This window comes from Ostrea edulis, chromosome 9, assembly GCF_947568905.1.
Source record: "Ostrea edulis chromosome 9, xbOstEdul1.1, whole genome shotgun sequence".
In the NCBI taxonomy this organism is placed as follows: domain Eukaryota; kingdom Metazoa; phylum Mollusca; class Bivalvia; order Ostreida; family Ostreidae; genus Ostrea; species Ostrea edulis.
Window position 1 is genome coordinate 61,496,526 of NC_079172.1, and position 14,416 is coordinate 61,510,941.

At 36.0% G+C, this 14,416-nt stretch overlaps 1 protein-coding gene across 1 annotated transcript in view; it reads left to right on the forward strand.

The window, feature by feature from the left end:
• The window catches only part of LOC125658659 (uncharacterized), a 53,867-nt gene that overhangs the window by 28,113 nt on the left and 11,338 nt on the right, over positions 1-14,416 (forward strand). Inside the window, exons 13-24 of the mRNA XM_056150806.1 lie at positions 199-348; positions 1,565-1,709; positions 2,472-2,603; positions 5,176-5,227; positions 5,596-5,790; positions 5,921-6,009; positions 8,946-9,068; positions 10,624-10,675; positions 11,010-11,080; positions 11,782-11,904; positions 13,073-13,124; positions 13,495-13,635. Coding sequence (XP_056006781.1) covers positions 199-348; positions 1,565-1,709; positions 2,472-2,603; positions 5,176-5,227; positions 5,596-5,790; positions 5,921-6,009; positions 8,946-9,068; positions 10,624-10,675; positions 11,010-11,080; positions 11,782-11,904; positions 13,073-13,124; positions 13,495-13,635 — 1,325 coding nt within the window. The remainder of the gene's footprint in view (positions 1-198; positions 349-1,564; positions 1,710-2,471; positions 2,604-5,175; positions 5,228-5,595; positions 5,791-5,920; positions 6,010-8,945; positions 9,069-10,623; positions 10,676-11,009; positions 11,081-11,781; positions 11,905-13,072; positions 13,125-13,494; positions 13,636-14,416) is intronic.

The window sequence follows — 14,416 nt, forward strand, 5'->3', positions numbered from 1 at the left end:
ATGTCTTCTCTTTATAGACACCTCATCCCACATCTGGGACCTGCATTTGCCCTAACTCTCAATTTTGTATTCTATATGGTACTTACGAGATTGATCACTGTTCATTATCTTCATTTTATTATTGACATACTGTGAAAAGGCTTTTCTTTTAAAATTGGCAATACAATTTGATGAGAGTACTGTTATTTTATATCACAGTTTTGGATCAAAGCATGATGGACAGGACAATGCATGTCCTAAGGATGGACACGTTATGAATTCTACGGCCGCCAGAAACACGTCACATATGTGGGAATTTTCATCCTGTTCCATTAACTATATGACGACCTTTCTCCAAAAGCTGAATAGGTACTGAGTAGGACAGTCTTAGAGATTCATACATACACTAAACAGATATTGTACATATACCGGTTCTATTACTTCATTAACAAGCTCAGGTGAATTTGGTACTGTGTGAAAAACTTCGGCGTCAGACTAGACATTAATTGAACATAAAACAACTTCACGTCCAAACTTTCCTGAATTATGTAGTTGTTTTGTAAGCAGATGTAACAGTGTTTTACGAGGTGAAAGGCCGAGTGTAATGGACACTGATACAAGAAAATGGTTTCCTGGTCGTAAGTGAGCCCTCTGTCCTTCTGACGTCACCGTATGTTTCCTATGTAGACTTGTCATTGGATGAGGATTTGTCTCATTTCTCAGCGGGAATATTTCAGTACACCTTATGATATTTCTAGTTTTCTCTGTGATAGAAACCTCACTTAATCCATCTTGTATCGTGTAAACTAAAGGACTTTAGAAATGTCTATATACAAGAAATTTAGGACTTTAGAGTAACTGAGTATATTTCGATGTTTTGACAGTAGATTACTGTCTATGGTGTCATAGCGTTCACTTTGAAATCAAAAGATCGTGAGTTCGAGTCCCGCTCGTGCCATGAACGCGTCAAATCTAAGACGAAAACATAGATAGTGATTGCTCCTTCGATTTAGAAGTGAATCACAGGTTTTTCGGATATGACCTTAAAATGGAGGTCCCGTGTCGCGACAGGCGTTGATACATTAAAGAACCATCACTGTTACGGCCCTGAGCGCTAAGCATAGGTTTAAATTTGTGGAAGTAGGCTGTAGTTCACCTATAACTGGTGACGTTTCCGTCTCGACACAACGCAATACACACAAACAAAAACTTGCATAGGGTCATTGTCATGCATCACTGCCATAGAGCATCATCATCAGATTATTTTCACAGATTATTGTCACAGAACACTATCAATAGATCATTGCCTAAAGACTCATAGGCATAAATCACTGCTAATGTTTTACTGTTGTGGATCATTGTCATGAATCACTATTGAATTTCAAGAAAGTGTCCATCGGTGCTTCAGGCAGTAGGGCAGCTACCCTAAAAACAACGTGCAGCACTCATAACGATGATTTTGGAAGCTTTGAATATTATGGACTATTATATGTCCTTACTTATAGGGCTTCGGTTTATAGCATTCCATTCCATTCCATTCGACTAATATCAAATCAATCCTTTTTAACATATTTACATGTTGCAGACGGCATAAGAATTGTCTGTTGACTCAGGAGAATCATGCTGTGAATCACGATCTGACCGTCCATGAACATGAGTGGTTCGGACAAATCTACTCAGCTGACCAACAGTGCCAACTCTACCTAGGGCCGGACTCCTTTATGGAAAGGGTAAAATGTTTATAGTAAAATGCATACAGGGTATCTTATTTTGAAATGGATACTAGTATCTGATTTGGAAAAGACCTGTAATGTAAGGCTTTGTACGAATACTGCCATGTTCGGACTTGAATTTTAACATTGGGTATGTCTACCATTTAATCAAGTAATTTTAAAGTTGAAATCATCGTGTAAGTAAAATGGTAACGCCTGAATTGAGTTTACTTTCGAATACGACATCACAGGTTGGTTAAGCTTTTACCTATTCAATAATAGAAAGAGAAGACAACTCCTCTAGCTTTTGTTGGGATAGAAATCACGAGCCGCATACATCAACCGAAGTTTTTTTTTCATTGATAGGCAACACTGATATATAAATAGCAATCTGATATCTTTGATCGTGGCCAGTACATGCAGTCCACTCTTTCTGAACCCAAACATCTTTGAGTAGTGGCGATCAGTTTAGCCGTATGAAAGAAAATAACAGGATTTTATTTATCCTGCTACTAAACAAAAAATCAAACAAACATTTCCTATTTCAATAATTTAGAATAACGACCAGAATTAGGGCCAAACTAGATCGAGAGTAAAGCAATGTTGTGGATACCGGTATTCTATAAAAACTTAATATTATGGTATTTTTAAAACTAAACTCAATTCGTAATATTCAAATCGTAATGATAAAACTAACAACAAACACGGTACGTAAAACGTTAATCCAGTCTGGCGTGTATACTGGGTTTAAGTTTTGAATTCTCTTATATACCATTTCAGGGTGAGATGAATTTCACCGGAGCCTACCAATCTGCATTCTGTCTACAGATGGTGTGCTTTGATCCGGTGAACTATGAGAAGTATAACCTATACGCTGTGCCCGGGGACGGGACCACCTGTGGCTACCAGAAAGTAAGGATGTAAAGTTCACGTGATACATTGACACCTGTCCATTGATAAAGTGTTCAGATACCAATATATGTAAGAAGCATGTAGGTGAACTGGATGGGTCACATACCTTTTAGGTAGAATGAAAAATCACAATTATACACCTTTTCATTGGATGTTTCGCTTTCGCAATACCGTGTACAAAATCCATTCTCATTATAAATTCTTTAAAATCATAAGATACATGTACAAATTTAACATTTTTGATAAATGTAAAACTTATACGGTACCAATTTTGATGCACCAGATGCGCATTTCGACAAATAATGTCTCTTCAGTGATGCTAAACCGAAATGTTTGAAATCCGAAATAACTATGAAGTTTTAGAGCTAAATATAGCCAAAAGTAGCGTGCCAAAAAAGTAAATATCATATGAAAGGTGATGATGTCAATATATATATATATATATATATATATATATATATATATAGGTAAAAAATAAAAATCAAACACGAAGACGTTTAGTAAAGCTTTAGAGCTTTCATTTCAAATCTTCAGAAGCTTTACATTTAGTAACATAGCGACGTTACGTCACAAACAGCGGAACGTTAAAATTAAACAAAACTTACTGTTGAAACGTATTGTTCATTGAGACGTCATAGTAAAGTAAAACAAATTTCGACGTCATAAGACAATGTTAAAACATAGTGTTTACAGTGATGTCATTATAAAGTAATGCGTGAAAACATTTTCATTTACAAATATGATAACGTTAAACTGAATTATTGAGTTTAGGTTTGAACATATTAATGAAATGTTTTTCCTTTTCACATCTCTGAATGTCACTTCCATCTGTAAACTCGTAAAATGGAAATATATTGAATTGTTTTTGTCCACAAACATCTAAATGTTCACTTAGTTGAATTTTCCTGTATTCCGGATTGTGGATTTGCTGTTTGTGGACCCGCACGCGAGCTCGAAGCGGGTTGCTTGTTTCCCCAATATAAAATGCTTCTTCGTGTTTTATTTTTATTTTTTACCTATACTTTTACAGATCATTGCGAAAAGTAACTATTATATATATATATATATATATATATATATATATATATATATATATATGGCTTTCCTTCATTGAGCCTCCTTTTGATAGGAACCATAAAACTATTCACGTGCTGGAAATATAGCAATGAGAGCGCCTTGATGACAGATATGGTCTGTTGCATGTAATCACTCATCTATTCAAGAAAGATGTCATCGATCGGCGACTTCGTGAATCGTCTCATACCCGAGTTAGTAGGGTTAACATTCCAATATTCGTTCTTACTCCCATAAATAATACTACAATACTCCAATCAATCACATCCATCGTTTAATGACACATGAGTAGTATCATTGAAAGACCAATATGTTGCCACCACACTAATTTTCGTTAAAGGCGGGCTTATCTGGGTAGAGTTCAAATATCACAATGCGTCATATAATAGTTGAAACTCTTCGTTCCATTGCAACTCAGGTAACCTGAGTTCATACTCGGGAAGGAACCGAAGTATTCTCAGAAAAGAACACTTGTACAAGTTCTCAATGAATTTCATGAAGGAAAGGAAATGGATTCAGGCGATGATTTTTTCTTTACTCTAATTAGATCTAAAGAAGTTACCTCCGGTTAGGATACAGATACTGTACTCGATTATATTTGGGATCTGAGACTTAAAGTGTATCGTGGTCAGCACACTCTCACCGGTTATAATGATATCCCTGATAAAGAATTGGTAATGGAAAAGAAAGATAAAACAGAGAATACTAATAGTCTTTTTGTGACACGTATTGATGATGTATTTTTGCACCTTCGCTCGAGGGCCAAAACAACTGAAGACGAATGGTATGCAGATAAGCGCATTGTAATTGAGATGATTAGATTGAGATAAACATGTGTAAAACACTGGATTAGTGGGTGTTATTCTGATCGTTCATTAAGAGTTATATATACTGCACCATTAGAACGCACGACGCTGACTGTCAAACAACTTAATTGTATGTGAAAAACGGTCAGTGTTTTGATGCAGCCACAGGACCAAGAAGAGAGTGACGTTATGCATGAGATTGTTAGTGCATGTATAAGGCAATGTATTTCAATGAACGTGATGCAAGTAACCACATAAATGTATCCGCTCGATGTGTGTAAATCAAGAAAGGTGGTTTTCTATGGAAATTAAAATGTAACTTATATGTGCATTTAGTTTTCTCTTATAGGTTTAAGCCAACACTTGAATAGTTTAATATATGTTCAATAGTAAACTGTTTACTATTCAACAGTTTAGTATTGAATAGTTGACTATTCAACTGCTAAGTATTGAATAGTCAAACTATTCAATGACTAAACACAATGGACGAGGTTACTGAAATGGTTTCCCTTCATTGATAACTATTACGAGTTAAATCTGGGACAGAGATGATAGTTACGCTCATTCACCTAGTTTTACGATTTGTGGGTGGTAGTTTACATTCATTAAGCAAGAAACATCCACCAAACTGTAATAAGGATGCTGGCCAAAATACGACACCTATATGTTTATTTTCTACATCTTTTTGACAGTGGTGTAAAGCTGGGGCGTGTGTTCATCAACCAACGTTAACTCATAACACAGGTAACCTCTCAACTGTTCTCTCCCACTCACTATTTCTCTTTTAAAGATGTGCTACATGTATATCCGTTAGCTTTCTACCTCAACAATTCAGGTTTCTAGAATGAATACAATTTCCTATCACAAAATTTATCACTACATATCTATTCCCTTCAGAAAAAAAATCATAAACGTTGCAAAGTATGTTGTGAAAATAAGTACATGAACGCTCAAGCGACTGTGTCATATGACATTTCAATTTAGAAATATTGCAAACTCGTAAGAAATAATTTCAAATTGGAGAAGGTTGCTCAATGCTATATGAAATTATAATGGTACACTGTAGTTTACAGAGTAAGTACATACTAAGATCTTGATTCCTGTCCCTGTAGATGACTGTCCACAAGGAGATGTTCCTGACCATTGGTTGAGAATGGAATATTATGAAGATTCCAGTATACTTCGTACGTTCAACTTGTCATCCTCGTGTAGAGCCTATGTACAGAACAGACCAGAACAGTGCTACATCTCAGACATTAAGTACTCCTGCTGTCAGAGCTGTAGTAACAGACTAACATACACGAACGGTAACTCATCATTCTCACCGTGAAGTGTACACAATATTCAATTTTGTGTCGCTCTGCAGCATCATTCTAACAATGAATTTGCCAGTCAGGGAAACTTTAATTGAGATATAATGTAATGTGGTGTTTAAAGGTGTTTTACCTGCCTCTGTGTATAATTCCGTCCTCCCAGAAGACTCTCAATGTAAACAGACATTTGGCAGCACATCATACTACTGTGGGGTGAGTTAATCATTTAGTTTCTGTCTATATACCTTCCATTATACTACTAGTATATCTTTATAGTCACTATGTCCATACACTTTCCTCTATCTTACTTCAGTGGAGTCACCCTGTCCATACACCTTCCTCTATCTTACTTCAGTGGCGTCACTATGTCCATATACCTTCCTTTATCCTGTATCTTTATTCTAATTCTGTGGAATCATTCCGTCTACACATGTATACCTTTCTTTATCATAATTTATGGAGTCATTCCGTCCATAAACCGTTCTTTATTCTAATTCTCTTGTACTTACCACATTCGCGAGACAGTTTAGTGAAATTATTGGATGAAAGACCCCTTTTAGTAAATATATGTTTGACATTAAGTTTTCACTGATGATTCTCCATCTTTGCCTATTTCAACAAAATAGTCAGAAGCACCTTATATTAACAGCTGTGACGGAGAAACTTCAAACGCGCTGTGCGACTACATATGCCAGAAGTGGTGTAAATCAAATATGGATTCTAAAGAATTTTTAGTAAACTTGAAATCACAAAACTTTTCTCAGATCAACAACATCAAAACGTATGACTTTCCAACTCTTTACACGACCATTCCTCGCGATAAATCAAAGACTAGACTTTTTGATATCTTAGACAGTTGTTTCTTCAACATAATTGGAGAACGCAAATAATCCTATCTAGTGATCAGTCATTTAAAAAATTACTTAGTTCAACTCCACTCTGATTCCACGCACAAGTTGAAATAAAAGATATGCTGGAGTTCCTTATTGACAATATCTTCGTGGTCTTTGGTGATCAGGTCTTCCAACAGTCTGTTGGAATACCCATGGGCACGAATTGTGTTCCTTTGTTAGCTGACCTATTTTTATATTCCTATGAAGCAAAATTTATTCACAAACTTCTACTTGAGAAGAAAAAATCTCTTGCTGTGGCCTTCAATTCGACAATGTATCATTTATTAACAATAATAAATTTCATTCATATGTCGATTCAATATATCCCAGTGAACTCGAAATGAAAGACTCCACAGAGTCGTCCACTTCTGCCTAATACTTATATTTTATTCAAAGTAGATATTAATGGCAAATTAACAACTCAACTTTATGACAAACAGGATGATTTCAACTTCTCCATCGTCAACTTCCCATATTTATGTAGCAATACTCCATTATCACCTGCATATGGTGTTTACATCTCTCAACTGATTCGATACGCAATAGCTTGTTCTTCGTATGGTCAGTTTTTAAATCGAAGTAGGCTATTGATGAACAAGTTGATGGTGCAGGGGTTTCAACAGACTCGTTTAAAATCAGCATTTCGCAAATTATATGGTCGTTATAACGATCTAGTTTGCTAATACAACCTATCATTGGGTCAAATGCTGTCTAACGTGTTTCATGCCTATTGTTAAGCCGTTCTAGGCACACTGATTTTGACTACGGATAACTCCGTTTACCTGATCAAGATATAGGGCTCACGGCGGTTGTGACCGGTCGACAAGGGATGCTTACTCCTCCTAGGTACCTGATCCCACCTCTGGTATATCCAGGGGGCGTGTTTGCCCTACTCTCTATTTTGTATTGCTTATGTGTAATTTTTAAAAATAATAAAATAGGGGATCTAGAGTAGATGATGCACTACCTCTCCCCCTTCCTCGTCCAATCCTCCTAGGCAGCTGATCGCACCTCTGGTATATCCAGGGGTCCGTGTTTGCCCAACTCTGTTTTGTATTGCTTATAGGAGTTATGAGATTAATCACTGTTCGTTATCTTCGCCTTTCACAAGGAAGGATTATGCCCAATCGGATTGGAGTTACGCTTAATTTCAATGACGGATAATTATGATATTTTAAGCGCAAGAGTCATTGTGATGAAAATAAAAAAACGAAAACTTTTTCATATAATATAGATTCTAACGTTCTTTTTTTCCTTCAAATCATGGCCCCAGTGGTGAAGCGAGAGGTTGTATAAGGAAAGTACACAACACACTGTCAGTATATAGCGGTTAGATCTCCATTTTCGGATCAACATGTATTTCTGATAACTATCAGCGTCCAGCATCTAAAGAGGTGCTAAACTGGTTTTTAAATATAGCAATGAAGTATGTAATAAAAAACATGGATATATTTACTAATATACATGTATATATATATAGTATATATATATATGTGTGTGTGAGTATGTGGGAAAATATACTGATTGATTTGAATATTGTTTAACGTCTCTCGCGAGAAAATTTCACTCATATGGAGACATCACCACTGCCGGTAAAGGGATGCAAAATTTCGGCCTATGCTCGGCGCTTACGGTCTTTGAGCAGGGAAGGATCCTTATCGTGCCACACCTGCTGTGACACGGGACCTCAATTTTTGCGGTTTCATCCGAAGAACCGCCCCATTTAGTCGCCTTCTGCGACAAGTAAGGGGTACTGAGGACCTATTCCAACCCGGATCCCCACGGGAAGAAAATATATCGAGAAAGGACAAGAAAAAAGTGTGATATGAAACTTCATGTAGACTAGGATAATTCTTTCAAAGTATATGATACATTCTTTTAAATCAGAGCAAATTACATTTTCTGCAAGTGCTAGGTATCTCAGATGAGCGTCGTGCACAAGGGTATTTTGTTTAGAACAATTGCGCATGAAAGTAAGAAATAGAAGAAATTGAATCTACATATATGTACATATAATTTCTTTATAAATTCAATTTTATTCACAGTTGAAATAATCACTAAGTCATTGAGGCATGTTAAGGTATTCATATTGAGAGAGAGAGAGAGAGAGAGAGAGAGAGAGAGAGAGAGAGAGAGATTTCCCATTTCGAGTGCAATGTTATGTTCAAACCAAAGATTTTCTGAAGGATTTGATCCGTACAGTAAATACGATATAATATGATTACTAAGTTCATAGGAATTTTTCTTGCTCGACAGAGGAGGGTTTATGCTGACAATGAGACAGTTGATTTCTGTAGCGGACTGAGGTGTTATCTTCCCCAGGATGACCTCTGTCATTACATTATTGCTCAGGACGGTACCAGGTGCTCTTTCAACAAAGTAAGTCAATAGCATTGTCTAATGGCGAAGTCATATCAGGTGAAGGTAGAACTAAGTTCTTGATAGAGTTATATGACTGTCCCTGAAATTGAGTAATCATGAAAGCTAACAACTTTAATGTGTAAGGCGAGTAGCTTAGCGACACGCCCTCTGAAATCAAAGGACCTCCAAAGACGTCAATGGAAGATAATTCATGAACAGAAGTAGTCGACTACATGCACTTCTGTCACCATAAAATACTCCTACAATATTCTGAATCAAAATAAGTCGGTTATGAATGTTCCAGCAACAAACAAAAAACCCATAGCTGATTATATCACAAATATAGAGATTTACTAAGTTACCAGCAGGAACTTCTTTAACAAAACAATTAATTTTCATATGTATTTTCAACCAAGCTACAAACTTGGCGACCTTCGTTCCACCTTCGCCGGTGGTTGGTCACTGAGAGGATGATGTCATCACCCATACAAATGGGGTACCATGTTCACTGATAACAGGTGATCCTTATACCAAGAGAAACGAAGAGGAGGCGGGGGGGGGGGGGGGGGCGGGAAAAAAATTAAAAATGAAAAACCGAAATCACAAACGGGTTATCTTTAACAGGATAATTAATGTTTTATTCTTGGATATAAAATTTTATTTCATGAGTAAGACAGGATTTTTTTTTTTTTTGTATTTTCACGAGTGAGAAAGTGTTTATTACATTTTCCTTAAACACTATCAGCTGCCCCTGTATTGACTGCAAAACAATATTGCGTAAAAAATAAAGAACATAAGAAACATGCAAAATTTAAAAAAAACCGATACATTTGAACAATAAGACAACTTTGATTCGATTTCATTTTGCGTATTCAACTAGAAAACATAAAAATATTAATTATATATAACGTAAAATGAAAGTGATCTTATGTATCGTAGATGAATAGTGTAGCAAGTAGATCCGGTTGTTAATTTCACACTGTGAAAATCACATTTATTTTCACAGCGTGAAAATAACAGTGAAAATATTAATTTTTATTCAATGGATAAATTTCAGTATTTCACAGCTGAAAATGTAATAAAATAAGTCACGACATGGTGAAGGTAAAGAAAGTAAGAGAAGATTGTGACACAAGTCAGTCAACAACAGGTGTTAGTAAACAACGTAAATCAACACCAGAAGTTAGTAAACAAAGTCGGTCAACAACAGGTATAGTAAACAAAGTCAGTCAACAACAGGTGTAGTCAACAAAGTAAGTCAACAATAATGCATAGTAAACAAAGTCAGTCAACGAAAGGTGTAGTCAACAAAGTTGGTCAACAACAGGTGTTAGTAAACAATGTAAATCAACAACAGGTGTAGTAAACGAAGTCAGTCAACACGAGGTGGTAATAAACAAAGTAAGGTAACAACAATTGATCTATAAAAAATAAGTCATTAACAGGTAAGAGTAAACAAAGTTAGTCACCAAAAGGTGCTTCTTAAAGAGGAAGATCGAATGCCTCAGATGATAGCATAGTTAGAGTGTATCCTACATACATTCATTTAGTAGTCATATTCTCAATGTTGCAGTGGTGTGTCGCTGGAGCTTGTGTTAATGATCCTAGAGCTTTGCTGCCAACAGGTTTGTGATTTTCTATTTAAGTTCTATCCACTGAAATGAAGTGGCATAAGATTAGGTATTTAAAAACGAAATGAAGCCTAGATATTGATGTACTGTTGTCAGTACAACAAATACAAGACAATTGCATGCAGGCTGATGGCTACTGTACTTACCTTGTAGGAGTCAACAAATTCAGTGTAGTTTAAATTGTAAACCGCCTCTATAATTCTTATCTAAAGATCTCAGAGGCATATGAATACATGTATTTGAGTTATCAAAATAAATGTTCCCTCCCCAGAGCTGACCATAACTGTCTCTCAGTCTTGTACTACTAATTGGCATTTTTTCCCAATAGATTACAGTAACATTCCAAGTCCTATGGAACAATGCCAAGCGTCATATGGGACTGAAGCTAAATTCTGTGGGGTAGGTGATTGGTAAACAGTTCACTAAATTCTGTAGGATAGGTTATAGGGACAAAGTTCACTAAATTCTGTGGATAGGTTATAGGGACACAGTTCACTAAATTTTGTGGGGTAGGTTATAGGGACACAGCTCACTAAATTTTGTGGGGTAGGTTATAGGGACACAGTTCACTAAATTTTGTGGGGTAGGTTATAGGGACACAGCTCACTAAATTTTGTGGGTAGGTTATAGGGACACAGTTCACTAAATTCTGTAGGGTAAGTTATAGGCACATAGTTCACTAAATTATGTGGGGTAGGTTATAGGGACACAGTTCACTAAATTATGTAAGGTTTATGTGGGGTAGGTTATAGGCACATACTTCACTAAATTTTGTGGGGTAATTTACAGATAAACAGTTCGCTAAGTAAAGCTCTATTAGCGAATCATCAAAACGTTTTAATGATTCCAGTGTATATGTATTAGAATTGAAGATTTCTGACAACTAGTATTCAACTGATTTCGATATGTTGAAAAAATACGTCATCTTTCATTCATATTAATTTTGTGTATTTTGGTAAAATGAATTTTAAAAATCTCAAAATCTTTAGACACTATAAATCGCTGAAATTGAAAATCATTTTGACATTACAATCAGTATACACCTTCGTGATAAGAGCAAACCCTGACTTCAACCTTAGCAAGTAAGTGTTTTATTTCAGAGAGTTGATACATATTCGACAAACTATAACGACATATGTCACAAGCTGTATTGCATCTTACCAGAACAGAAGCTTTGTCATTCCATGTTTGCTCTCGATGGGACACCTTGTGGTCGCAAAAAGGTAGGTGTCGTATACTCAGTGATCTCTTTAACAGGGTAGATGAACATTAAATGAATTCACGTATTAAACCAACCACAATGTCAGAAAATCTCTTGCTGAGGTCAATTTTGACATTTAGATATATCGACGACGTTTTACATATTAACAATACTCACTTTCAACGAATAGAGATCAATCTCATAACTTCTATAAAAATTCCAAAATTAAGAGTAGAGCAAATACAGATCCCTGGACACACTAGAGGTGGGACTAGGTACCAAGTAGGAGAAAACACCCCTCTCGACCGGTCACACCTGCAGCAAACTCCACATCCCAACCAGGCAAACGGAGAAGTCTACAGTCAAATGTCGATTTGATATGTGAACTCGACATAAACGACACCACAGTCTTCCATATATTCTTCATATTTGGCTATTTTATTGAACATAGATGCTAAAAACAAAGTAATGAATTAACTTTATGACAAATGGAATGATTTCAGCTTCTCCGTCGTCAAATTCCCATATTTATCTAGCAATATTCTCTTATCAAATACATATGGTGTTTACATGGATGTCCCTCAACTGATTTGATACGCAAGAGAATGTTTTGCGAATTATCAAGTTTTAAATCATGGCAGACTACTGAAAAAAATTTAATGATAGGGGTGTTTGAAACTCTCGTTTAAAATCAGCATTTCGCGAATTCTATTGTTATAATGATGTAATTTGCAAATACAACCTGTCATTAGGTTGAATGCTGACTGGCGTGCTTTATACCAATTAGTAAACCGTTCTTTACATAATCGTTCTTTACATACTGATTTTGACTACGGATAACTCCGTTTACCTGATCAAGATACAGGGTTCACAGTGGGTGTAACCGGTCAACATGGGATGCTTACTCTTCTTAGGCATCTCATCCCATCCCTGGTGTTTCCAGAGGTGGGTGTTTGTTCTATTTTCGACCTCGCATTGTTTATGGGATTTATGAGATGGATAACGGTTCGTTGTCTTCACGTCTTCATGATAAACAAAACACAAAATGTATTTGCATAAAAAATGCAATATAGTAAACACACTTTCTAGTTCAATTCCCCGCCAATGTTCAATAATCGTCATTTATTGCTATATTGTTACATTGTATGTGACAAATTGATTGTAAAAAGATCGATTATCTTTTTATTTAGATCTGCAAGGAGGGATCATGCATTCACAGTGAACACGGTTTAGATCTTCCTGGTAAGATAGAAAGAAGGCGTTGATTAGAGAGAAATACATGCAATACAAACACGTCGTTAACTCAGCTGGTACCAGTATGTTCAATATTTAAAAGTGTAAAACCACATACTCAAATGTACTTGACGCGTACATTCTTTATATTATACGCATATTCCAGGAATATGGCGAAATTGACAATCATCCTCAATTCACGAGACTGTAAAATTCTTCGAAAGATTTATCATCCACATATTTCGGTGATGAATAGATAAAGCGAGAGTTTTGATGATGCAAGAAATGCTTATCGCGAATTAAAGCGAATGTTGATTACGCGCTTACATAATGAGAAGTTACTTATGATGCTATAATCATCCTAATCTTTTCGTCACAGACAACTGCCTCTATGTGGACAAGAGTGATTGGTGTCAAGCGAATATTCTAGGACCCAAGACGGCGTATAAGTGTTCATTTGGACACAACATGGACGTGTGCTGTTACACCTGTCAGAAGTATGCCAACATGTCCATGCCTGGTCAGTACTTAGGGCTGATCGAAATTCAGATATGTGCTTCAAACATGGTACTGTGTATTGAGTAATTTTAGTGTCGGGAATATTTAGCGCATTTTTTAACAACACCATAGAATTATAGAATCTTAGCGCCTTTCTATTTAAAGCAACTTTATTTACCAAATGTATCATTTATATGAATAGAAGTTTTGGCGATTTTATTTTTGGAGAATTTTCCTCATCCGCCAAAAAGGCCAACATTTCAAGCGCACTAAAAATTACTAGTAATCGATATACAATAGTATATACATAATTATAAACAGTCTCAAATCAATCTACTTTGGGCGTTTGGATCAATGGTTTGCTGCGAAGGTTAATAACTTTAATTTACTGAAGAAAGTTGTGATTTTTAAAACTTCTGAATTTACTGAGTCTTTGATTGGTCAGTACTTGTTCCTAGTGAAAATACCGAACAGGAAGAGCAATAATTTTGTTGCGAAAATATCTACATTGTTTTAAAAGAAATAAGAGCGGGAGATTGATAGAACATGACCGGTGCATGCAAATTAACAGTTCAAAGTTTCGTTTGATAGATAATGATATATTTTACAAGATGTAGTTATAATATGTCCACTATAAAGTCTCCCAAACGAAGCTATGATATTTCTACCTGTTGAAATATGGAAATAACCCCCCCCCCCATAAAGTCCTACATGTATGTTAGACCCACCGCTATTTGATCCCCCAAAAGGCACCTAACTCCCCTTCAATCTAAAAACAAAACTTTCCTGCACAACCACATGTA